Consider the following 26,938-nt stretch of genomic DNA (forward strand, 5'->3'; position numbering starts at 1 on the left):
CAGATTATTTTTCTGTTTCGAGATTTGTAATCTGTGTATTTGTCTAAAATTGTGCTATTGCACCTGTGTAGTTGCAGAAACCCAGAAGGCCAGTGATGCAGGTGTACAGATGAATGCGTCATTCATGTATCGAATTAACATTTAGTGAGTTGTAGCTACCAGACTTGTGTAACAGGTCTGTATTATACTTCACACCTCCCTGTATAGAGAGCCCAGTGTGCTCATTTAAATATTATTATGTTAGCAACATTTCAGGATCCTGATGCCTGTGAATATGTAATGATGTAATTAGCATTTATTCTCTTGCATGCCACCAGTATTGTCAGTGTATCTGACAGGCTCCTGTGCCTTTAGCGAAATGGCAAAGCTGAGTATATGTAAACATCACACTTTTATAAATATATTGCAAGGCTTCAAGTCTCAAATTTTTGTCATGACTCTTGCATATATAATTCACTCAATATTATCTTGCTGTCATCTCTAAACATCATAACCTTGAAGCTACACTGTCAGATATATTAAAATGGCCACAAACACTACTGCCCTGCAGGTACAAGGCTTGCGAAGAGCATTTGACTCAGTTAGTACTTTTACTGTATGACCGCTATCAGGGGCGGACTGACAACTCATGGGGCCCCCGGGCAATAGGGGATCATGGGGCCCCTGTGTCCTTGCCCAAACTCAAATAAGCCTATGAAAAAGGTACCAGGGGCATCTCATGGGGCCCCCTACTGACCCCGGGCCTTCGGGCAGTGCCCAAGTTTCAAAATGGTCAGTCCGCCCCTGACCACTACTTTCACGGTTGATGAGGAAAGATTGGACAGGCAAAATAGTGCTTGACTCCATTGCGTTTTGCTTGTGGTGCAAGTGTCCATCATTTACGTATATAATATAATATAATATAAATATTTTTTTATATCTAATATAGCTGGTATTTATACAGTATCAAATTCATGATGCTTATTTTGGACAATCACTATCATTCAGTGTTTAGTGCTTTTAATTAAAATGATGCAATATACCATCTGTAGGTAGAATTAACCAAGGTAGAAATGATCTAAAAATATGGTCATTATACCATTGCGTGTTTTTCATGGATTAGATGACAGAAATGAGGTGTTAACATTTGTGGTGTTCTATTGTATATGTTTTGCTTTTAAGGGAGATGTCCACTCAATGGATGAATGTGGAGAGGGTTAAAAGGACTGTGGTGTGTAAGCAGCACTCACTGTTCCCCTCTAGATAATATTTCATCCTCTATACACTTGTGCTTCTGATGTGAGTGCTGCCAGGGTCATGAGTGCTGGTGGCAATGAGAGAGTGATGATTACATGAAAAAGAACAGACAAGGGCGCACTCTCATCGTGCATTACCGTGGTAAAACACGTATTTATTGAAAAAAGAAGATATATATACTCACAAACCAGCGTGATTAAAAGCAGTATATGTGGTCCACAAACACAGTTACAGTACATCTGTGTCTACTGATGCGTATGAGCTGACGCATTTCGGGAGCTCCAGAAACGCGTCAGCTCATACGCATCATTACACACAGATGTACTGTGACTGTGTTTGTGGACCACATATACTGCTTTTAATCACGCTGGTTTGTGAGTATATACAGTCAGGTCCATAAATATTGGGACATCGACACAATTCTAACATTTTTGGCTCTATACACCACCACAATGGATTTGAAATGAAACGAACAAGATGTGCTTTAACTGCAGACTGTCAGCTTTAATTTGAGGGTATTTACATCCAAATCAGGTGAACGGTGTAGGAATTACAACAGTTTGCATATGTGCCTCCCACTTGTTAAGGGACCAAAAGTAATGGGACAATTGGCTTCTCAGCTGTTCCATGGCCAGGTGTGTGTTATTCCCTCATTATCCCAATTACAATGAGCAGATAAAAGGTCCAGAGTTCATTTCAAGTGTGCTATTTGCATTTGGAATCTGTTGCTGTCAGCTCTCAAGATGAGATCCAAAGAGCTGTCACTATCAGTGAAGCAAGCCATCATTAGCTGAAAAAACAAAACAAACCCATCAGAGAGATAGCAAAAACATTAGACGTGGCCAAAACAACTGTTTGGAACAGTCTTAAAAAGAAGGAATGCACCGGCGAGCTCAGCAACACCAAAAGACCCGGAAGACCACGGAAAACAACTGTGGTGGATGACCGAAGAATTCTTTCCCTGGTGAAGAAAACACCCTTCACAACAGTTGGCCAGATAAAGAACACTCTCCAGGAGGTAGGTGTATCTGTATCAGTCAACAATCAAGAGAAGACTTCACCAGAGTGAATACAGAGGGTTCACCACAAGATGTAAACCATTGGAGAGCCTCAAAAACAGGAAGGCCAGATTAGAGTTTGCCAAACGACATCTAAAAAAGCCTTCACAGTTCTGGAACAACATCCTATGGACAGATGAGACCAAGATCAACTTGTACCAGAGTGATGGGAAGAGAAGAGTATGGAGAAGGAAAGGAACTGCTCATGATCCTAAGCATACCACCTCATCAGTGAAGCATGGTGGTGGTAGTGTCATGGCGTGGGCATGTATGGCTGCCAATGGAACTGGTTCTCTTGTATTTATTGATGATGTGACTGCTGACAAAAGCAGCAGGATGAATTCTGAAGTGTTTCGGGCAATATTATCTGTTCATATTCAGCCAAATGCTTCAGAACTCATTGGACGCCGCTTCACAGTGCAGATGGACAATGACCCAAAGCATACTGCAAAAGCAACCAAAGAGTTTTTTAAGGGAAAGAAGTGGAATGTTATGCAATGGCCAAGTCAATCACCTGACCTGAATGCGATTGAGCATGCATTTCACTTGCTGAAGACAAAACTGAAGGGAAAAAGCCCCAAGAACAAGCAGGAACTGAAGACAGTTGCAGTAGAGGCCTGGCAGAGCAGTTAAAGCACATCTTTTTCATTTCATTTCAAATCCATGGTGGTGGTGTATAGAGCCACAAATGTTAGAATTGTGTCAATGTCCCAATATTTATGGACCTGACTATCTTCTTTTTTCAATAAATACGTGTTTTACCACGGTAATGCACGATGAGAGTGCGCCCTTGTCTGTTCTTTTTCATTAGCGCTCAGATTTCCCGAAGGGCTGCACTTCTTCGGTTGGCATTTTGGCATCTTCTTGGTTGTATGAAGACTGGAGCGCTGGTTACGTTTGTTTATCTTTCGGAGTGATGATTACATATCACATTTCCCTCCTTTCCTCACTTCTAAACTTGTCAAAGTAATAATATAGGGCTTTCTGTTGCTGACTTATCTTTTGAAGGTGCATGCCTCCATCTATATCCCTTATTACTTATAATTCACTGACCTTGAACAAGCATAGGAGTTGTCCTGAAACTTCATTGGTGCCTGCTTGCTCTGTGTCCATGACTTGCTAAGTTGTAAATCTAGAATAAGAATGATCCCTGGAACATGAACTTTAAAAACAGGACTTCAATCCCAAGTCCTGCTCTGAATACTCGTTCTGTGTCAGTGATTCTGTATTGCTACCAAAAAGGTAGCAGGACATTGGCAGCCCATCCCAAGACTGGTTCCGTTTTAAATTTCCCTTTTCATTGCGTAGACATCTCTTCCAGTTTACTCAGTGTGCAATACATGTTTGGTAATTCAGTGAATGTAATTATATGTTAAGCATTCTATATGTGCCATTTTAGTGTACTTTGCTTAGCATCCCCATGTAACTGTTGTTCATATCAGCATGCTGGTAACAGTGACTTGTTGGTCCAATAGAGGCCATCAGCGTAAGAGGAAAGTGTCCGGAGAGTGTCTTGGAACGAGCGATCCAAGCCTGGGTAAGATCATCTTCCTTCTGTAAAATCCAGTCTCTCATGTTTTTCTTCCAGGTAAAGCAGAAAGAGAATGACATAGCGTTAAAATGTTATCAGAAAGTTATCAGAACTTTGGATGCATTGGGCTGGGATGACAAACAGTTTGCTCTGGTGAAAGGACTGTTAGCAGGCAATGTCTTTGACTGGGGAGCAAAAGCAGTCTCTGAGTAGGTGTCCATGTTTTACAACCACCATGTTTTATGTAGCTAATCTCCGCTTTCTAGTCTTGCAGTGCAGTGTCACCCTGAAATATGTAGAAGCCTTCACATGTCAGGATGCTTGCCGCTGTTCTAGTTATTGAACCCCCCCCCCCTTTTTTTTTTTTTTTCTTTCCCTTAGCATTAATCTTAAAATGTACCCGTTCTCTAGTAGTAAGCGTAAATAAGTAAAGAAAGGTAGGGAATGTAGGCAGTGTTCTTGGTTCTTCCAGTAATGAAGGTTTTAGCTTCTTATGTAAATGACATATTAACATGACCCTTTACAGACAACTTTTTGTTGATGAATATTGCCTGGCTTCCCTGCTGATTGCCATACTTCAGTACCAACTCAATAGAATGCAGAACTGATCTTAATACTTATTCCAGGTCATTAGAGGGTTTTGAAGCCAAGAGGTCAGCATCATAGATTAGGTTTGCAAAAATAGAAGGTCAATAACGGGAGGTCTTCATATTTCTCTCAGGAAAAGTTTACTTTACCAACCATGAGGCTTTTTTTCAGGTACCTAGAGGTTCTTGTATGTGTGCTCAAGTACTATAGATCTGCTGATGTGTAGATAGTGACCCCAGGACGTTGTTGTGCTTAGCCATTCCCTGCCTTCCTAATTGTTGGTCCACAGGTATGTTGGGCAGCCTCATTGGTCAGTACAGAGTTGTAGTTTTAACTTCAGTTCAGGAAATCACTATTTAATTATAAGATCTGCAGGCTTTAGGGCTGCTGGAGCTCTGCAACAGGTGTGTGAACTTCAAGATGAATGCTTGCCATCAATAGGGCACTTTTAGCATTTTTAAGGATCACAGAGTCCCTTTTATGGTCTGTGTACCTCCATTACTGCTAAGAGTCTCCTTCTGTTGGTACAAGTCACACTTAACTCTCCCAGTGTGGCCATGGTACAATTACCGATATTCATGAAAGTGGAATAAAAAAGAAAATTATTTTCTATCTGGTTATAGCAGTGGCCTTTTTATTCTGCAGTTCAGCTTTGACAGCCATCTGCCAACCCTCTAGAACAGAGGTCTCCAAGCTGTGGCCTGAGGGTCGAATGTGGCCCTTTGCCTGCCTTATTATCGGCCCTTGGGGAACTATTCCTTTCACTGATACGAGGCACAATTTTTCCCACTGGCACCAAAGATGGAGCACTGTTCCTCCCACTGACACCAACAATGAGGTACTAGTTCTCCTTCTGACACCAATGAAGAGACACTATTCCTCCCACTGATACCAATGATGTATTTTTTTTTTTACTCCCTCTGACCACCAAGCCTATAGCATTGTTTACTCCCACCTATACCAGGGTATTTTCTACTCCCATTGGCCACAATCGGGCCCCCCTGAGGTTTGAAGGGCAATAAACTGGCCCATTGTTGCAAAAGTTTTTAGGGACCCATACTCAGGGCTGTGTTAATGCATGGGCACTGTCCAGGGGCCGCATTATAATCTTCCATGCTTGCCAACTGTCCCGAATTTACCGGGACAGTCATGCTTTTTACTAGGCTTTCCTGGTGTGGCCATGTCTCGGGTAGGGTCCTGGAACCTGTACTGTGTGCTCATGATCCCAGTATTGTGCCCTCCTGAAACCCCCAACCCTCCCTCATCCCGTACTGTGCCCTTATGCCTCTCCCCATCCCCCCGTATTGTGCCCTTTGTGTTGATTAGTCTTTGAGTTATGGCATGTTATACTTGAATTCTTGAGAGTAGGTGCAGACCAGGCTGGTAGGGTCTTCAGTGCTTTACTTTGCTCAGGGGCCTATGATGCTGTTAAGACTACCCTGCCCGTGCTCTAGAACACCCATTGTATAATGCATAGATAGAGGAATGGACATTGCTGATATGTGAAGCTTGGCTAGAGATAATCCTTAAAAAATGTGCCTAAACCTTCAAAGCTGGAAAAGCAAGGACATCTTCTCATTCTACCTTTCATTTGCATCATATTGTGTAAAATTGCTGCATGTATTCTGTGTGGGTGTTTGTTATATCTCATATTGCATGGTAAACTGATGATAAAGTACAAAATATTCTGTGTGAATTCCTTTATTGAACATTTATGTAAACACTCCATAAATAAGTCACAGGTACAAGATTTCTGACATGACCTATATATGAGGCAAATACACCGATCAGCCTTAACTTTATGACCACCCACCTTATATTGAACGGTTCCCGCTTCTTGTCATCAAAACAACCTTGACCTTTTGAGGCGTGAACACAACTTGACCTCTGAAGGTATGCTGCGGTATCTGGCACCAAGCCGCCCGTATTTAGATCCTCCATGGATCGGTTTTTCCAGCACATCCCACAAATTCTCAATTTTAGCATGAGATCTGGAGAATTTTGGAATTTTGGAGGTCAAGTTAACACCTCTCACTCCTTGTTGTATTCCTCAAACAATTCTTGAACCATTTTTGCAGAAAGGCCGAGTGTATTTTCCTGTTAAAAAGGGACCACTGCCATTGGGGAATACTGTTTCCATGAAGGGGTGTATTTGGTCAACAATGATGTTTTGTTAGGTGGTACATGTCAAATAAAATTCACATGAATGGCAGGGCCAAAGTTTTCCCAGCCGAACATTGCCAAAGCATCAAACTGCCTCTGCCATCTTGTCTTCTTCCCATAATGCATCTTGGTGCCATCCCAGGTATGCTATACACTTGCACCTGGCTGTGCACATGATGTAAAAAAGGTGACCAGGCCACCTTCTTCCATTGCTCCGGGGTCCAGTTCTGATGCTCATGTGCCTTTTTAGTAGGTACTTTTGGCTGTGAGTAGGGGCCAGCATGGACACCCTGACTGGTCTGTGGCTATGCAGTCCCATACATAACAAACCGAACTGCCATTTTTTTTCTGCTTTCAACACATTGACTTCAGCAACATGTTTACTTGCTGTCTAATATACCCAACCAACTTTCAGATGCCATTGTAACAAGATAATCAATGTTGTTCACTTAACCTGTCAGTGGTCATAAAATCATGGATGATTGATGTATGTTACCAGTGAAAGTGGAGGTGAGACATCAGCCAGTCCTTAATTAGAATCCCCACTGATGCTCCTGGCTCCCCCTCTGAGTACTCCTATAACAAGACTCTTGCTATTGAGGTACTCATGCAGGCTTGAACACAAGTCATGCTCTGTGTCCATTGTTTCCCGCTGCTCCCTCCATGGCTAGTGAGAAGAGAGCTGCCGCCATTGGGCACAGATCGGGTTCGGGCATGTATAAAGAGGGGCTGGGAGGGGGGGAGGCTGAGCACAGAAGGTTTTTACCTTAATGCAGAGAGTACATTAAGGTAAAATAAAAGTATGCCTTTTAGAACCACTGTTAAGATGACTTCATATCGGCTTACAGAGCTGATGTGATTTATAGTGAATGGGAAGGAAAAAGTCCACCGTAAAGCAAACATTGTGTCAGTAGTAACTACTGGGAACATTCAGGCAATTGAATACTAAACTCTAAAAACTAAATCCATTAAAATGTTCTAAACCTTCTTTAGACTGTCATACCAAATGAGCTGTAGTTCTGTCTCCCCTCCCGCTTAATGCAGGTGTCTTTGTGCAGAAGGTAGTGGAGTACATGATAGTTTAAAGCTGATGGTTCCTTTTATTACTAAATGTCTGTATAGTGTGTTATTTAAAGGTTGTTGGAAATTGTAACTTTGATGCTGTTTTGTCATGTTTAATTCAGTGTCTTGGAGTCCGATCCCGAGTTTGGATTTGAAGAAGCAAAGACAAAATTACAAGGTTGGCTTGAAATGCAGATTTTTGCATAATGGTTTTTAAAGTATTGTAAGCAAACGTGTGAGAGAAAGGCAAGTACTAAACAATCGGCAGGATCAGACGTCTGACAGCGTGCAGTGTCAGTCCACAATTCTCCTTCACATTCCTTCTGTGCTTTCAGAGAACTTGCTGTATTTTTACAGTCTGCCCACATCCTACAATAGAATACCTGGGGCTTGCGTGACCTATCGTCAGTTCTGCCATGTGGGTGTTTTGAGGCATGCTTGTGCTTGCTATGTTTGTTTTAATCTACAGTTGCAAGAAAAAGTATGTGAACCCCTTGGGATTACGTGGAGTTTTGCATGAATTGGGCATAAAATGTGCTCTGAACGTCATCTAAGTCACAACAATAGAAGAACACAGTCTGCTGAACATAATACTACACAAACATTAGATGTTGCCATGGTTTAATTGCACATAACATGTAAACATTCACAGTGCAGGGAGGAAAAAGTATGTGAGGCCCTAGCTTAATGACTTCTCCCAGAGCTAATTGAAGCCAGGAGTGAGCCAACCTTGACTCCAATCAGTGTGATGATATTGGATGTGTTGCTGACAGCTGTCCTGCCCTTAAAAAACACACACCTGTTTTGGGTTTACTGGTTTCAAGAAGCACTGTCTGCTGTGAACCATGCCTTGCAGAAAAGAGCTCTCAGAAGACCTACGATCAAGAATTGTTGACTTGCATGAAGCTGGAAAGGGTTACAAAAGTATCTCCAAAAGCCTTGATGTTCATGTGTCCACGGTAAGACAGACTGTCTACAAATGGAGAAAGTTTAGCACTGTTGCTACTCTCCCTAGGCGTGGTCGTCCTTTAAAAATGACTGCAAGAGCGCAGCGCAGAATGCTGCATGAGGTAAAGAAGAATCCCAGAGTGTCAGCTAAAGACCTACAGAAATCTCTGGCACATGCTAACATTTTTGTTGACACATCTACAATAAGGAAAACATTAAACAAGAATGGAGTACATGGGAGGACACCACGGAGGAAGCCATTGCTGTCCAAAAACAATATTGCAGCATGTTTGAAGTTTGCAAAAGAGCACCTGGATGTTCCACAGCACTACTGGCAAAATATACTGTGGACAGATGAAACCAAGATTGAGTTGTTTGGGAAGAACACACAACACTATGAGTGGAGAAAAAAAGGCACAGCACACCAACATCAAAACCTCATCCCCACTGTAAAGCATGGCGGAGGGAGCATCATGGTTTGGGGCTGCTTTGCTGCCTCAGGGCCTGGACGGATTGTTGTCATTGATGGGAAAATGAATTCCAGAGTTTATCAAGACATTTTGCAGGAAAACGTACGACCATCTGTCCGCCAACTGAAGCTCCGCAGAGGATGGGTGATGCAACAGGACAATGACCCAAAGCATACAAGTAATTCAACAAAACAATGGCTGCAACAGCACAGAATATGCCTTCTGGAAAGGCCCAGTCAGAGTCCTGACCTCAACCCAATTGAAATGCTGTGGCATGACCTTAAGAGAGCAATTAACACCAGACATCCCAAGAATATTGCTACACTGAAACCGTTTTGTGAAGAGGAGTGGTCCAAAATTACTCCAGATCGTTGTGCAGGTCTGATCTGCAACTACAGGAAACGTTTGGTTGAGGTTATTGCTGCCAAAGGAGGGTCAACCAGTTATTAAGTCCAAAGGTTCACATACTTTTTCCTCCCTGCACTGTGAATGTTTTCATGTTATGTGCAATTAAACCATGGCAACATGTAATGTTTGTGTAGTATTATGTTCAGCAGACTGTGTTCTTCTATTGTTGTGACTTAGATGACGTTCAGAGCACATTTTATGCCCAATTCATGCAAAACTCCGCGTAATCCCAAGGGGTTCACATACTTTTTCTTGCAACTGTATATGATTTTTGTTGGCTGTCTAGTACTACACCCTCGAATACATAAAGGTTTACTTTAAGAATACTTACTATAGGCATTATTCACTTGTAAAATGTTAGGTGATTAAAACTCTCTCTCTCTCTCTCTCTCTCGATCTCTCTCTCTCTCTCTCGACAATTTCACCCCCTTCCTGCCCAGGCCAGTTTTCAGTGCTATCGCACTTTGAATGACAATTGTGCAGTCATGCAACACTGTACCCATATGAATTTTTTAGCTTTTTTTTGAGACAGATAAAACTTTTATTTTGGTGATATTTATTCACCACTGGGATTTTTATTTTTTTGCTATATAAATGAAAAAGTCCAAACATTTTGAAAAAGTGTTTTTCTTATAAAAATTTACAAATAATCATTCTTCATAAATCTTGGCCAAAATGTATTCAGCTATCTTTTTAGCAAAAACAAATAACCCAAAGTAGTTTATAACTACCGGACCCACTGAAGACCCCTCGGACGCCAGCATACTGCACTCACAGATTGCAGCTACAGAAGGACTCTAGTGGACTCCTCCACGGTGATACAGACTCTCCACATCTCCTCGCCCTGACCCATATCCCTTCACCTCCCCCGACCCGAACAGCACTGCACTCACCCCAGCATGCCACCTGCACTTCTCCTCCTTGTCTTCCTCTCCTCCATCCCAAAAATCGCCTCCCTCTACCCGCCCACCCCCCCAAAACAGCTCTACATTGCCCCTTCACTTCTGCCCTCTCCCCACTACGGCACTCACCACCTCCTCCTGGTACTCCACTCCCCGGTCGACCCACGTGCCACCACTACCAGACCCACACGCTCCTACACCTCTCATTCCCATGCCACCCTCCTCACCCTTCTCCTTCTCCTATCCGCCGGGGACATCTCCCCGCACCCTGGCCCCTCACCACCTCTCCCCCCCTCCAGGGACCCCCCTGCCCCCGCCAGCCGCCGCAACCCCCTCAACCTCATACCTGTGCACCTCCTCCCCGCATCCATCCCCCCTCTCTCGGTTGCACTTCTGAACGCCCGTTCGGTTTGCAACAAACTAACTGCCATCCATGACCTCTTTATCTCCCGCTCCCTCAACCTCCTAGCCATCACCGAAACCTGGGTACAGGCCACTGACACTACCTCCCCTGCGGCACTCTCCCATGGAGGTCTCATCTGGTCCCATTCACCTAGATTGGGCGGTCACAAAGGTGGTGGTGTCGGCCTGCTCCTATCACCGCTGAGCACCTTCCAGGTCCTCCATAACCCCCCCTCCCTAACCTTCTCCTCCGAGGCTCACTGCATCCGGCTCTTCTCACCCACCCCCCTAAGGATCGCAGTGATCTACAGGCTTCCCGGATCCATAGCCCGCTTCCTGGATGACTTCGCCGCCTGGCTTCCCTTCTTCCTCTCCTCTGAGCTACCGACCATCATCCTCGGGGACTTCAACATCCCCATCAATGACAACACCCCAGCTACCTCCCAACTCCTCCACCTAACCTCCTCCTTCACACTCACACAATACACTCAATCCTCCACCCACATCAATGGGAACACCCTGGACCTCGTCTTCTCCCACCTCTGTACCCTTAACCACTTCACTAACACCCCCTTCCCTCTCTCCGACCACCACCTCCTCACGTTCTCCACCTCCCCTTCCCCTAACTCCCCCCCCCCCCAGTGCGCCAAACCATCACCAGCCGCAACCTCCGCAACCTGCACCCGGCCCCCCTCCACTCGGCTGCCGACCGCTTACACGACAGCATCCTTCCACTGTCATGTCCTGACCTAGCCACTAACACGTACAACGACTCACTATCAGCTACCCTAGACTCTCTGGCACCCCTAACCACACGCAACATCAAACCCAGACCGCTCCAACCATGGCAGAACGACCACACTAAATGCCTCAAACGTCGCAGTCGTGCGCTGGAGAGACTATGGCGCAAAACCAGGTCCCCTCATGCATTCTCCCTCTACAAATCTGCCTTCCTCACCTACACCTCCTCCCTCCACGCCGCCAAGCAGGCCTACTTTGTTAACCTGATTAACACCCTCTCCACCTGCCCTCGCCGACTCTTCTCCACCTTCAACTCCCTGCTCTCTCCCCCCCCTCCTCCACTTAGTACCTCACTTACCGCCCACGAGATTGCCACTCATCTCCACAACAAGATTGACGCAATCCGCAAGGACATAGTCAACTTGCAATCTACCTCCCCATCTAGCCTCCCCCCTTCCATCACCCCCTCATCTCTCCCCTCCTCTGACCTCGCAACGGCACTGCCCCCCACCACACCCAAGGCCCTGCCTACCGTAACCCCCCCATCACTGCACTCCTTCAGCCCTACTACCACTGAGGAAGTCAGCAGAGTCTTCTCAGAAGCCCGCCTCACTACCTGCCCCCTGGACCCTATCCCCTCTCAACTCCTCCGGTCACCCCCCTCTTCCCTCATCCGCTCCCTTACCCACATCTTTAATCTCTCCCTCTCTACTGGCGTCTTCCCCTCCCCCCTAAAACATGCGCACATCACCCCCATACTCAAAAAGCCCTCCCTGGACCCCACTGACCTCAACAACCTCAGACCAATTTCCCTGCTGCCACTCACTTCCAAGCTCCTTGAGCGCTTGGTATTCGATCGCCTAAGCGCCCACCTGACTGACAGCAACCTCCTTGACCCACTACAGTCCAGCTTCCGTCCCCTACACTCCACCGAAACTGCCCTCCTCAAAATCACCAACGATCTACTAACCGCCAAAGCCAAAGGCGACTACTCTGTCCTCCTCCTCCTAGACCTCTCCGCGGCCTTTGACACAGTCGACCACCCCCTCCTCCTTAATAAACTACTCTCCCTTGGCATCAGAGACACCGCTCTCTCCTGGTTCTCGTCCTATCTATCCCAACGCTCCTTCAGCGTTTCCTACAACGGTGCCACCTCCTCCTCACTCCCCCTCTCTGTTGGGGTCCCCCAGGGCTCTGTCCTTGGACCCCTTCTCTTCTCCATCTACACCTCCTCCCTTGGCAAACTCATACACTCCCACGGCTTCAATTACCACCTCTATGCCGATGATACTCAAATCTACCTATCCACCCCTCACCTCACCCCCACATTCTCCGCCCGCATCACTCACCTCCTAAACGACATCTCTGACTGGATGTCGCTCCATTTCCTCAAACTCAACCTCTCCAAAACCGAGCTTCTCATCTTCCCCCCAGCCCGCGCCCCCCCCCCCATCCTTTCCATCACTACCAACAACACCACCATCAATCCCGCCCAGCAAGCCAAGGTCCTTGGCGTCATTCTGGACTCAAACCTTTCCTTTCAACCTCATATCAAATCTCTCACAAACACATGCAGACTCCACCTCCGCAATATCGCCAAGATACGCTTCTTCCTTACCCCAGACACCACTAAACTACTAGTACACTCCCTGATTATCTCACGCCTGGACTACTGCAACTCCCTCCTCACCGGCCTACCCCAGTTCAGGCTCTCCCCGCTTCAGACCATCCTGAACTCAGCGGCCAGACTCATCCACCTCACCAGCCGCTCCACCTCTGCCACCCCCCTCTGCCTCTCCCTCCACTGGCTCCCCATTGCCCAACGCATTAAATTCAAACTGCTCACCCTGACCTATAAGGCCATTCACAACACTGCCCCTAACTACCTCACCGACCTGATTCCCAGGTACCACCCTACCCGTATTCTTCGCTCTTCACAAGACCTCCTTCTATCTTGCTCCCTGGTCTCCTCCTCCCACGCACGACTGCAAGACTTCTCCAGGTCCTCCCCCATCCTCTGGAACTCACTACCCCAATCCATCAGACTGTCACCTTCCCTCCTCACCTTCAGGCGCTCCCTGAAAACCCACCTCTTCAGGGAAGCCTACCCCACCCTCACCTAACAGCCGCTGCCCTTCCCTCCTCCTACCACTCCATCCCCCACAGCCGTTTCCTCCTGTGCCTCTACCCCCTCCCTCCTAGATTGTAAGCTCGAAAGAGTAGGGCCCTCTAACCCCTTGTGTGCTGTTTGATGTTACTGTTCTGTTTCATGTATTGTCCCCCCTCTATTGTACAGCGCTGAGCAAACCCTTTGGCGCTATATAAACTCGATAAATAAAATAAAAAAAATAAAAATAACTAAAAATTCTATTTTTTTAAAAAAGTTTTTTTTTTTTTTTTACATTTTTATTTTTTTTTATATTATTTTTTTTTTAACATACCATCACCCTAGCAGTACAGTGTCACCATAGTGACACTGTACTACCGTGGGGGGTGATGATTTTTTTTTTTCTTTTTTTACACTGATTGCTTTTACACCTATAAAGTCTCCTCTCTTTTTGCATTCTTGCAGCCATTGAGTAATACTGTGAGAGCTGTGATTGGTCACAGCTTGTCACATGGTACAAGGCTGTTGTGAATAGCCTTGTACCATGTGACCTCTGCGATCATTCACAGATTTCACAAATAGTTGGCAATGATGTCAGGAAGTGACATCTTGTTTACTACTATTCATGTGATCACTGATTAGCCAATCAGGGATCACATGAATTGGGAGATCACACAGAGGTCCCGTATAGCAATCGGTGTTCTGCTGTGTCTGGAGGACACAGCGGGCACCGAATCGTGGTGCTGTGCTCTCACAGGGAGCGCACACTGGCTGTGAATGGGGGGGCAGTTTATAAACGGCGACTGCTCCTGTCTGGCTGGTTATGTACATGGGCCGGACGGGAGGTTGTTAAACTTTGCAGGAATCTAGTGAGCAAACCACTTACTGTGCTCCCTAATACTTCTGCACTGTTATTGGTTAGAATTGTTCCCAGCCTTCTGTCAACTATGGCACACCTTCCCATATGTTATAGAGTTGTGATGATGAGGAGGAGTTCTGTAGTCCTATTGCACTTCCTTTCATAGTGTGACATCATTGCTTCTCCATTTTCACCATAGGACAGGAAGTGTGTTACTGGTAGGATCAACGGGTGAATATAAAGAGAAAAAAGGAAAACTAATACAGCCACCTTATCCAAGTATAGGTGAGCTGCAATATAATACATTATTCTTGGGTTCATATACAATTTAAGGCAAACAAATATTGGGCCCTGATACTGATGTCCACTTTTGTTTTATGCCATATAGAATTGTGTATTAGTGTGAAATGCAGTAAGCCCTGCCAACCAATCAGGCTTTATCTTCCATAAGTTTTGACCAGTTGCAGCATTGAAAAATCTTTTCTGGTTGGATGCTAGGAGTTGTTGCACTTTATTATTGGTTAGTGCACTTTGTTCATTATTCTGTGCCTTGTGTAAACCTTATTGTAATACTGAATTCCTCCTTATAAATGCAGTGGATTAATTCCAGGGTGTGTTTCATTATTTCTATTTTCTGTTATTTCTAACAGCAAGACCATGGCTTGTGGACTCCTACTGTGAATGGATCAAAAGATTAAAGGTAAAGATGTTTTGCCAGTTACAGATTGAAAAAAATGACTGTGTTCCTATTTAAAAAAAAAAAAGCTATTTAAATCATTATGAAGGCCTTATCATTGATGTATGGTCAATGTTTTGGTGTTGAACTGAAGACATAGATTCTGAGAGGGCAGGCAACTAAATCAACAAAAAAAGGGAAGGAAGGTCTGTCTTTTATAATGGAAGGCTGGAATAACAGATTTTTGGTTAGTTTTGGAAAAGCACACCTTTGAAATATTTACACATCTAATTAATTCTCTAAGTTGGTATGAAGTATTCAGCAACCTATCTTAATTGTACAGTATGTGACACAGGAAACGTATTCATAGACCTTGGGCACTTGAAGACCGTCCCCCTCTCCCCTATAACCCCGCCTCACTCTGTGAGTACTCAGTTTTTGTGCTAATGTCCTGTGATGATGGACCTATTCTCCCACTCGGAGAAAACACTTTTACTGTTACTTTTAATTTATCTTTGCATTTGTCAACTCTTTAGCCACGGTTTTCTGTATATTAGCCAGCATTGTGAGTAGGTAAGATGGGTTCACACTGTAATTTTGACAGTTAATAAAATCTGAGGTTCTGTTTAAAAGTTTACACTGGAATATGAATACATTTCAAACTTGGCACTAAAATTTTAACCGCTGTGGCAGTGCGAGGCCCTGTCATTGTGAAAATGGATATAAGAATGGTGGGATTCGTATTTATGCAGAGTGCAGGGTTCCAGAGTGTTTTGTGAGTGGAGAAAACTGTGTTTACAGCTTTCTCTGGGTCTGTAATCCCTGATTGGTGCCTGGAACTTGAAGGTTCCAAAATTTCTTGAGTGTGACAAAGCCTTCAATCCTGTGTCCAGGTCTTCCTAGAGACTTGCAAGGGTGTGTGAGTGTACAGGTGTGCATATTCATTATAAAGGTAGGAGGTGGCCATAGCTCAGGGCCCTTGTTTAGAGAGGTGTATATATTCCAGCAAGGAGAGGTCATCCACTTGGGAGACAACTCCATGGGGGAGAGACTCCTTACCCGCAGGTCTGGGAGAGTTGGGACAGCAGAGCAAGTCTGCAGGGCTGAGGCAACTAGCAAGCCCAGGGGACTGGAGAAATTCCGTAAGTCTCAGTGTGACAGAGCCTGGTAGTCAGGAGAACCTTTATCTAGAGGTCAGGAGTGGGTCCATACAGCAACGTGCTGTAACTAAGGCTGAGTGACCAGTACCAATAGCAGCAGTACTGCTTAGGAGAGCCAGGTGCCTCAGCATTTTTTCGGTTACCTGTTTTGAGAAATTCCCCTACGTGAGCAACTTTGAACATTTACTTTCATTAGCTTTTTCCTTTTCATTAAATTGCTCCGAACTGCAGTTAAAAGGGATTTCTGGACCAATGTGGATTCACTTAAAGATGCAATACCACTGATCCTAATCACCCCATATCATACCACAGGTTATACAATTTACTGCCATCTCTCCTCCCGACCTGAACAAGGACTTTCGGTACAGGACACCCTTGAAATCGGGTTGCTGTGTTATCCTTTTGGACACATTAACCCTATATTCTGCACCCTGCTTTGTGAGTGCTCTGTGGAATATCTTCACTTTGTAGAGTCGTAGCAAAAGCTCAGGCTAACGGTTGCTCTGCCAAGGCCTCACGTGACTCTCCAACTTAGGCTACGTTCACACTAGCCTTGTTTTCAAGCGGCAGCAAGGCGTTTGGGAAGCGTTTTTACCGCTTCCCAAACGCCTCGGACAATTCTGCCCATTGCAACACATGGTGCTGTTCTAACGGGAGCGGTAGTGGCGCATCGCGGTTTGGCAAAACGGATGCCTCTGGTCGAGTCAGGAGCCATTGAAGCCTCCTCTTCCAGCCTATGGTGCTGCTCTGCAAACGCCCGGCTGGCGTTTGCGGTGCGGTCGCGACGCGGTTCCAGGGTGTTTGCCGAGCGTTAAAAACGCCCCACAAATGCCTATAATGAAGTTTGAATGGTGTTACCGCTCCGAAAATGCCTAGCAACCGCCGCTGAACCGCGCATGCTCCGCAAACGCCGGACCAACGCTTGCCAAACGCTATAAGGGCGTTTGGCAAGAGTGGGTAAAACAGTCAAGTGTGTTAGGGTGTTAAAGCTTCCCTTACACTGGAGCAGTAACAACAAACTGCCTATATGCCTCCAGTATGCATCAGGCTACTTCTCTAACTAAAGAGGAATTTTCTGCATCCATAGCGCAATTCCTCAGACAGCTGACCATTTTAATACATCCAGTTCTATCCAGAGCAAAAACCTGCATGGCACCTACCCAATCCAGCTGTCTTTCCTGATGTTGGATCCTAAAGTGTCCGCCCTTAAAAGCGACAAGCATACAAAAGGTACAGTGGGGCCCCCAGAAACCATCACAAAACTCTATCCTATGAAAATAGTTTACTACAAAATGGACGGTACCAGTAGTAGATCCAACTGTCTTATGCTTGAATAAGCATCTCACTATTTCACCAAAAGGATCCTGTACATAGGAAATTTGAAGTACACTTAAGAGCTCTTTTAGTCTGGCAGATCTAGCTCTGCAGCCAGCAAGCATTGTCTTGTCTACCTGTCAAATTACAGCTACTTGTTGTGCAATCCTATTGGAGGTTGTCTGTTTGATGAGGGTCTAGACAATTTTGTAAAAGATGTCATTTTTCCTACACAGAGGATGTCCCCAAAAGTCTCCTCCTTCAAAAGTCTCTACTCCCTCAAAGCATAGAGTGCCTACTTTTTCCACTTGGATTTCACCATTTAAATCTACATTCAGGGCTCTTTATGAAGTAGAGTTTTTTCACCCTTTTCTCCTCTAACACATATGATTACCTAAAACTGTTTCTAAGACTTCTTTCCTGTCCCTAATGGATTGGTTACAAACCTCCTTACATATCGACTTGGCATACCTAAACGCTAGAGTGCATTGGTCTTGTTCACAACCACAGTAGCATTCCTATGCAGTCTTTCCCTATGCGGATAAAGTTAATTGAGCCATTTCTTCTGCCTAGACTGACATATTCTGTTCATGTCTCAGACCTTCCTATAGGGTGAGACTATTTAGACTACAACAGTTTCCTAGTTAGATAACTAACTTCAAAATGCTCAATTTCATCCCCAGCCTTGTCTGGAACATTTGGGCTTATCTGCTCGCAGCCTACGAAAGACAGCTCTTTCAGTAGTCTTTTTCATACCAACACTTCTCTGGGTAATTACACATACAGTTGTGTTCAAAATAATAGCAGTCAGACATCACTAACCTGATCAGTCACTGTTTTTGGTAGAAATTATATTTCTACATGGCAAATAATTTACTAGCAGGTGTAGTAGAGTAATAGAAATCCAACAGACCCAACAGTCATGACATGCATTTTGCTGATTCTGTGTAATTGAATCACTAATTGAAAGGGGCATGTTCAAAATAATAGCAGTGTGGAGTTCTATTAGTGAGGTCATTCATTCTTTGAAAAACAGGTGGCAATTATTGCCCTTATTTAAGGAAGGAAGGCAGCAAATGTTGTACATGCTGGTTACAGTGCATTTCTCTCTGAAATTCTGAGGAAAATGGATCGTTCCAGACATTGTTCAGAAGAACAGCATACCTTGATTAAAAAGTTGATTGGAGAGAGGAAAACATATAAAGAAGTGCAGAAAATGATAGGCTGCTCAGCTAAAATGATCGCAAATGCTTTAAAATGGCAACCAAAACCTGAAAGACGTGGAAGAAAGCGAAAAACTACCCTTCGAATGGATGGAAGAATAGCCAAAATGGCAAGGACTCAGCCAACAATCAGCTCCAGGAAGATCAAAGAAGGTCTAAAGTTACCTGTGAGTACTGTTACAATTAGAAGATGCCTATGTGAAGCCAAGCTATCTGCAAGAAGCCCCCGCAAAGTCCCACTGTTGAAAAAAAGACGTGCTGAGGAGGTTACAATTTTCCAAAGAGCACATTGACTGGCCTAAAGAGAAATGGCGCAACATTTTGTGGACTGATGAAAGTAAGATTGTTCTTTTTGGGTCTAGTGGCCGGAGACAGTTTGTCAGACGACCCCCAAACACTGAATTCAAGCCACAGTACACTGTGAAGACAGTGAAGCATGGTTGCGCAAGCATCATGATATGGGGATGTTTCTCATACTACGGTGTTGGGCCTATTTATCGCATACCAGGGATCGTGGATCAGTTTGAATACATCAGAATACTTGAAGAGGTCATGCTGCCTTATGCTGAAGAGGAAATGCCCTTGAAATGGGTGTTCCAACAAGACAACGACCCCAAACAACCCAGTAAACGTGCAACATCTTGGTTCCAGACCAACAAGATTGACGTTATGGAGTGGCCAGCCCAATCCCCGGATCTTAATCCAATAGAAAACTTGTGGGGTGACATCAAAAATGCAGTTTCTGAGGCAAAACCAAGAATTAGAGAAGAACTGTGGAATGTAGTCCAATCATCCTGGGCTGGAATACCTGTTCACAGGTGCCAGAAGTTGGTTGACTCCATGCAACACAGATGTACAGCAGTTCTCAGAAACAGTGCTTATACAACTAAATATTCATTAAGTGATTCAAAGGAAAACAATATCTTCAAACATTTTTCAGTTTTATATAGTGAATTTTTGAGTTTGTAAAGAAGAATACAAACCCTTATCACAATGGTGCCGCGCTCCTAATTGTTGTTAATTAAAGATCATAAAAATTGTTTTAAATTAAATCCATATAATAGTATATAAAAAAATGAAGTGCACCCATAAAGTGATAATACACTGAAAATAACAGTCAATATTCAATGTGCACAAAAAATATAAACATGATTGATGATAAATGAGTGATAAATAAATCGGTCTCTGGTGATACTCGTGAAAAATCCCAGGTGATGTGAACTCCAATTCCCAGTGACTTGAATAATGATCTTATTATGCGCTCACCTCATATAAAGTCTATAAATAGGCTACAAACGCTTGTGTTCCCCAAATGGGACTATATCCTTGAGTTGCACCGTAGCAGTAATGGTGGTTACTCCTTAACAGCGTAGCAGTAATGGTGGTTACTCCTTCAATTGCGGCTCTCCTCTCCTGCCACTATCCCCACAAAGATCTCTCGCTCTCTTAATACACTGGAGCACTCCTCCTTGGTATATCCCTCAGTGTGAGAAGAAATAAAGACTTGTATCATCTGCTGACAATTGTTTTTATTAAAGCACTTAATATTGTCTTGACATGAGTGTAATGGGCGCATAATAAAGGTAGTTATTTTTTAAAGGGATAATACACTGTCTTTATTTCTTCTCACACTGAGGGATATACCAAGGAGGAGTGCTCCAGTGTATTAAGGGAGCGAGAGATCTTTGTGGGGATAGTGGCAGGAGAGGAGAGGAAATCCTCAATACACCTTTTCAATCTCAGATTGGGTACCAAAGAAATATTTAACACTGCCGTTGCCCTGATCCATGTCTTGTGGTTGATCAAGCATCTTAACCTTTTCTGGCCATAGGGGGATCTTTCTTAGGGTTTTTGATACTAACAAACCCATCCAGCCTTAGCTGGAGCATAGTATACTTTCAATCACCTCCCAGTAACTGAGTGTTTTTCTATGGCAGTTGTGTCCTGTTCCTTTTAGGTTTTAGCATAGTTAGTATTCTTCACCTAGCAAAAACTGAAAGCGTATTCTTCACCTCTCTTCTGATGGCTGGAGTCAGGTAACCTACATCACTTTTAAGACCTGCCCAGTCCACTTGCTATTAGAGCCCAGCTTGTACAGTGACTGGCCTCACATATTTCAGAAATGGACAGTCCCTCTGGGTGACCCTTAAAGTAGAACAAGACCTTTAAAGTGACACTAAAGCTTGTGTGTTTTTTTTATTTTTTTTTCTAAAATCACAAACATGTCTATACTTGCCTGCTCTGTGCAGTGAATTTGCACAGAACAGCCCCGATCCTCTTCTTTTTGGGTCCCCTCCAGTACTCCTGGCTCTGCCTCCTCGAACAGTGTCCCTCACAAAAAGCTGCTGACCCTGGGGGCACCTCTGCTGTTGCTCGGCCTTGTTCCCCACTCTCTCCTCATTGGCTCACTGGTTGTGATTGACAGCAGTGGTAGCCAATGGGCTCCCGTTGTTGTCTCAGCCAGTGGGGAGGAAGAGTCCCCAGACAATAGAGGCTGTCAGGAACATCGCTGGATCGAAGGGGGCTCAGGTAAGAATGGGGGGGGGGGGGGGCTAGAGGGGGCACTTCCCCTTTATTACTGTTTTGGAGACAACCAAAAATGTTGGCATTTTCTTTTGCTTTCACTTTTGAGGATTACAGTAAACATTGAAAATAGGTTGGAGATCCCTAATAAGGGCACAGAGAGCAATACAAACATGACAGGTGCCCTTTCCAAAACTTAAAAAAAGTTTTGCCTTTTTGTTTTATTTTAATGGTTCCTGTTTTCATGGACCCTGTGTACTAGAGGTTGGTGGTCTTCTTTAAGGCTTTGTTATTTTTGGTGGGTCCCACCATACATCCTGCAGTTGCATCCATGGCCATCTTCCGACCTTTGCTGTCTGGACCAAATGCATTGCACAAGACCCTGGCTCCACTTTTTTGGATTTCCCTGTTCACTACCTGGAGCTTTTACATGTGGCCTTACGATGTTCTGTGGATAGCTTATTGGATAGTTTCCTTCAGATATCCAGGATGATCCTCCTTTTTGTTTTACATAAGAAGAATCCTCTAGCTCAAATGCTGGTTAGCAGAATTTATGTGAGAAGCATCTCCAGAGGTTGTTTATTTGGCACCTCCTTGGACAGGTACATCAAGTAATAATCTTCTTCCCCAGGAAAGGAACGCTTGCACTTCCACAGGTAAGCAGGACACCTGAGACTAGGAAAAGTTCCATGCAGGTCTAAGCATGGAGCACAATTTAATTGGAAGACATGGACCTCCAAGCCAGCCAAGTCCAGCTTAAAATGGGGGAATGGGGCAGGGGGGGTTATATAGGGGATGTCACCTGAAGGTAGCTGCATATAACCCATGGTTAAGACTGAGAATCTGTGTCCTGTATTTTACTCCAAAAAAAGGTATTTTAATGGTAAGTAAAAAAAACACCCCTTTTTTTAATACTAAAACAAACCCCCAAATTGACCCTGATCATATTGTAATTTATCATCTTTATTTCCAGTATCTTTGAATGGTAACCCTTTTCCTTGTTTGCTTCTACACTTAAGGTAATTTTTTTTTTCATACCAGTAATGACATAAGCTTTCATCAGTGGTTTCTATCTTTTATTTTTAGGGTCCTCCACATAAATGTGCCTTAATTTTTGTGGACAACAGTGGCATAGACATCATTCTAGGAGTGTTTCCCTATGTACGGGAGCTGATCTCCAGAGGTACTGAGGTACAGTAATACTAACATCTTTCTGCTCTCTATACAATCCATAATACATCCGCTGAGCAATGCTTGCATCACATTAGCTGTTTTTAAGAAAAAGAAACTCCCTAATGTTGTACAATAGAAGTGCTATAAGCATGTTCCTCCTGCTAATGGAATCCATGTAACTGCCATATAATACTTAGCACTTGCATTTCTTCTGTCGCCTTACAGCAACACCTTACATGAAGAATTTACATTCTAACAAGCTTTGTGATGTAAATGGTGGAAAAATGGTTCTCATTGTATTACATATTTTCATATTATCATTTGACAGGTCATCCTGGCGTGTAATTCAGGACCTGCTCTGAATGATGTGACGTATAATGAGTCTCTCATTGTAGTTGAACGTATAGCAGAGATGGATTCAATTATACAGTAAGTATACAAAACCTAGATTTTACTAGATCTGTTGGAGCTGCAGATAATGAGTAAAGTGTCCACTGCTAATGCTTTGTAATAGATTCATTATCCATACATGCCTCTGATGTTTTCCAGGCTGTAGCATAATTTTCTGCCTATTCCATGTCTCACTGTCTAGCTTTCTGTTGGTCCACCAGTGCTTTACAGGCCACAGCTCCGACTATTTCTTTCTCTGTTCTCTGGCCAATTACTTCTGAATATGTACCCTGTATACTGTGCGCACATGAGAATTAGTGGTACCAGCATCCCAAGCTGTGTGTCATTGACAAGTAGGGCCTTATTCACAATAGATGGTTGGTGCGCATTTTGGGAATGCAGCGAAGAAAATCTGGAGCTTCCTGGCATTGGGCAGAGTGAGGTGTTATGTGGGATAGTGAAGAGGAGGGTTTAGAGCACAGTTGTCAAACTGCGGCCCTCCAGCTGTTGAGGAACTACAAGTCCCATTATGCCTCTGCCTTTGGGAGTCAAACTTGTAACTGTCAGCCTTGCAGTGCCTTATGTGATTTGTAGTTCTGCAACAGCTGGAGGGTCACAGTTTGACATCCCTGGTCTAGAGAGATGAGAGGATGGTAACTTCTATCCCTGGTCTAGAGAGATGAGAGGATGGTACCTGCCTAGCCTGCCACTACTGTCCGTAGACTGGTGCTCTGATTCCCTTTCTCGGCAGCTTAGCTTGCATGAATGTCCCTCACAATGGTGACTTGACCACCTTCCATTCTCCTAAGAGATGTATGGCCAAAGCTTTTTTTTTTTTTTTTTGGCCCTACATCTCCTATGGATCACAGGGGTGCAGTTCATTCGAGCCGTTTTCAGCCAACAGCAGGCTAAAGCTCGCTGTCGACCGACATCATTCAGCCGGCAGGCTCTGGATTGATGCCCAGAAGCCTGTTTGGCAGCTAGCTCATGCCTCTCGGCAAGCCACTGAGAACCTGAGCCAGCCGCTCTCATCCCCTACACAGCTCAACACTCCAGTGAGCATTGGAAGGGCAGAGCAAAGAGCCTGTGACAGTCACTGGCTCTCTGCTAGCTGAAGACTGAGAATTGAGCGATCCAAGACAGCTAGTTCTCAATCTTAGAAGCAGCATGAGACAGATGCAGAATCAGATGCTGCATCTATCTAGGTGAGTATATTTATTTATTTATGTATTTATTTTTTAAGAACCCCATACTTCTCTTTTAAAGCTGACCTCTATGTTTAGTGTCCTTTTTAAATAGTTTAAAATGTGTAAAAAAGCACAAAAAGCCTAATATAAATAAACCTAAATAATAATAGTCTAAATCTAAACACAGCACAAAAACTAAATATAAATATATAATAAAATAATATTTGTGTCCAAAACAAAGTCCCAATCCAAAAAAATGTTCCACATCCAGTGTGCTTCAGAAGAAATAGTGATGGATCTCGTTCAAAGGAAACTTCAGTGTATTGACACCCTCTGTGACAACCAATATATATTGCACTCACCAAATGTAATGGGCTCTCAAAAGATTTAAGAGTCAAAAACGCTCTTTGGATAATGAATATCCTGCCAATAGGGACCACCACCTTTCAGAAAGATGCTCCAATGGAAGGATTTTCCACGCAATTTGCTCAATATAAAAAAAACTAATAATGTAATATTGTCAAAAGCAATTTATTCCCAAAAAAACTGCAATAATTGCACTCACATGTTTAAAACACCAAAACCGCCTTTAGTCAATTATATATGACCATCATAGTCATCTCTGTCACTGAAGATTTTCCCAGAGAAATGAATTTGCAGCTCTCATGGAAAATACAGTGAAGATGGCCCTGGAACGCAGCGTTCCGCTCACCGGATATGTTTGAGCTACACTAGAGGACTTGAAAGCTTTGCTGTGAACTTTGAGGATTAATTGCTCCATACATGCAGAGGTTGGTGAGGGCTTGGTTTTAAAGTCCATCTACTTCTTGGTAAGAATGTGAAAGCTGAATGTCCAAAGCTTCCCCACAGATTCACTTTAAAACAAATGAGCAAAAGCAGCCTCTATATTTCTGACTAACTCCCTTTCACAAGAATAGGCAGATGTCCCAGATTTGGCCTGTTTTTACAGCTAACAAAAATTGGAAGCTTTTGTTTGTTTTTTGTTTTAAATGTTTTTAAAAATCTGCATTCCACTGCATAAACTAAATTTGTTTTTTTCCTAATTCTACTGTATGATGTTTGTAAGTATTGGCTTGCTTTATTCCAGGTCTGCTCTGCAGAGTGAGAAGTTAATTCTGGTACAGACAGGTTCCAGTTCTCCTTGCCTCGATCTTAGGTGAGTTCTGATGGACCTTTTGGGGGATATTTACTAAAGCTGGTTCACTCAGAACCTCACTCACCTGTGCTTAGTAGCCAATCAGCTTCTAACCTCAGCTTGTTCACTTAAGCTTTAGCAATAAAACCTGGAAGCTAATTGGCTTCCATGCAAAAGTGCACAAGATTGAGTGAATCAGCTTTAGTAAATAAAATCCAATGTGCCAGTGTCTTATTTGAACAAAATTAGGGATCATGCCTCATTATGTCCAAGTAAGATTCTGATACACAGGGGTTTATTTTCTAAAGCTATCAGGCTCACTTCTGCTTAGAAACAAATCAGCTTCCAGGTCTTATTTCTGATGCCTATTTGAACAAGCTGAGGTTAGAAACCAATCGGCTTCTAACCTCAGCGTGTTCGATTTAAGCGTTGGCAATACAACCTGGAAGCTGATTGGTTTCTATGCGGAAGTGAGCCTGATAGTGCACTCTCTAGCTTTAGTAAATAAACCCCAAAGTATCCGTTTTTTGTATTTTTTTTTTATATGACACAACCAGTTAAAAATCAAAGCTCATGTGTGGCAATACTAGATGATCATTCCACCCAAAACTAATATTTCAGTTTTGGCCTAATGGTGACAGGTTGAGCCACTTGACGACGGTTTCTTTTTGGTGATGAGATACTTACTTACAAATTCCAGGCTCTGCCCACCTGGCTCAGCCTTTTTAGGAGACAATGTCATTGGAGAGAATAATGGTAAGAGCTCCAAAGAGGAAAAGAGTCGCTGTATGATTTTTATCCTACTGGTGTTCATGTAGAGCAAATATTTGAGTTATAACTGAGTTGACCTTTTCAATAGGACTGTTCTCTTTACATTTTTTAACGATCGATTGGGTGTACTTATCCTCTTATGCAGTTCTCAAGATGTACTTGGTACAGCCTTCTACATGCCCTTTTTTTGCTCAGCCACAGCTTGTAATCCAGGTTAAACAAACACAACCCTATTGATCTTGTTATAATCCTTTTTGTGAAACGGCATTCATTTCTGCTTACAGCCGCTTAGACAAAGGCCTGGCCATGCTGGTGAAGGAGAGAAACACAGACCTGGTCATTATTGAAGGCATGGGCCGAGCGATCCACACAAACTACTATGCTGTGCTTCAGTGTGAGAGTCTGAAGCTGGCTGTCATCAAAAACTCCTGGCTGGCAGAAAGACTGGGGGGCAAAATCTTTAGCGTTGTTTTCAAATATGAGACTCCACCCAAGTGAGACCACTACTGCACCACTGCTCTCCATTCCTCAGCACTAGTTTTATTCTTCCGTTGTAAAGAATGTATTTTTATTACAGGGATGGGGGGTAACAATTGCTGTATTTATATTGTGCTTTTGTGCTGAACTGAAAAATGGACAATATGCATCGATATAAATAAATTTAAATTATATATTACATTTTTGCTTCTTGTGTGTATTGCTTTGTATAACCCTTTCATGACCAGAGTTCATTGCAGCTAGGATGCCTAGGCCAAAACTAGCAGTGTTCATATGTGTTGGTTGACTTGTATTTAATTTGCCTACTTTAATGTTTATATATTTTAAATTACAGTAAGGTTTGCTTTTTTTCATTTTTTTTTTATATGGCACAAGTCAAATGCAGCTGTTAA

At 43.6% G+C, this 26,938-nt stretch overlaps 1 protein-coding gene across 4 annotated transcripts in view; it reads left to right on the forward strand.

The window, feature by feature from the left end:
* The window catches only part of PANK4 (pantothenate kinase 4 (inactive)), an 83,674-nt gene extending 56,948 nt beyond the window's left edge, over positions 1-26,726 (forward strand). For 3 of the 4 annotated variants that reach the window (XM_089684338.1, XM_089684339.1, XM_089684340.1), the window contains 7 exons: positions 3,883-4,034; positions 7,761-7,816; positions 15,126-15,175; positions 22,458-22,562; positions 22,873-22,973; positions 25,230-25,298; positions 26,333-26,726. In XM_089684338.1, the coding sequence (XP_089540464.1) occupies positions 3,883-4,034; positions 7,761-7,816; positions 15,126-15,175; positions 22,458-22,562; positions 22,873-22,973; positions 25,230-25,298; positions 26,333-26,546 (747 nt within the window). In that variant the 3' untranslated portion in view covers positions 26,547-26,726. Of the gene's footprint in view, positions 1-3,882; positions 4,035-7,760; positions 7,817-15,125; positions 15,176-22,457; positions 22,563-22,872; positions 22,974-25,229; positions 25,299-26,332 lie in introns of those variants that run through there. The other variant, XR_016313790.1, reaches the window with a different exon arrangement.
* The last annotated feature ends 212 nt before the right edge of the window (positions 26,727-26,938 follow it).

The sequence above is a fragment of the Staurois parvus genome, unplaced genomic scaffold (assembly GCF_062004578.1).
Source record: "Staurois parvus isolate SC_StPar_1 unplaced genomic scaffold, SC_StPar_1.0 ptg000346l, whole genome shotgun sequence".
Classification (NCBI taxonomy): Eukaryota; Metazoa; Chordata; class Amphibia; order Anura; family Ranidae; genus Staurois; species Staurois parvus.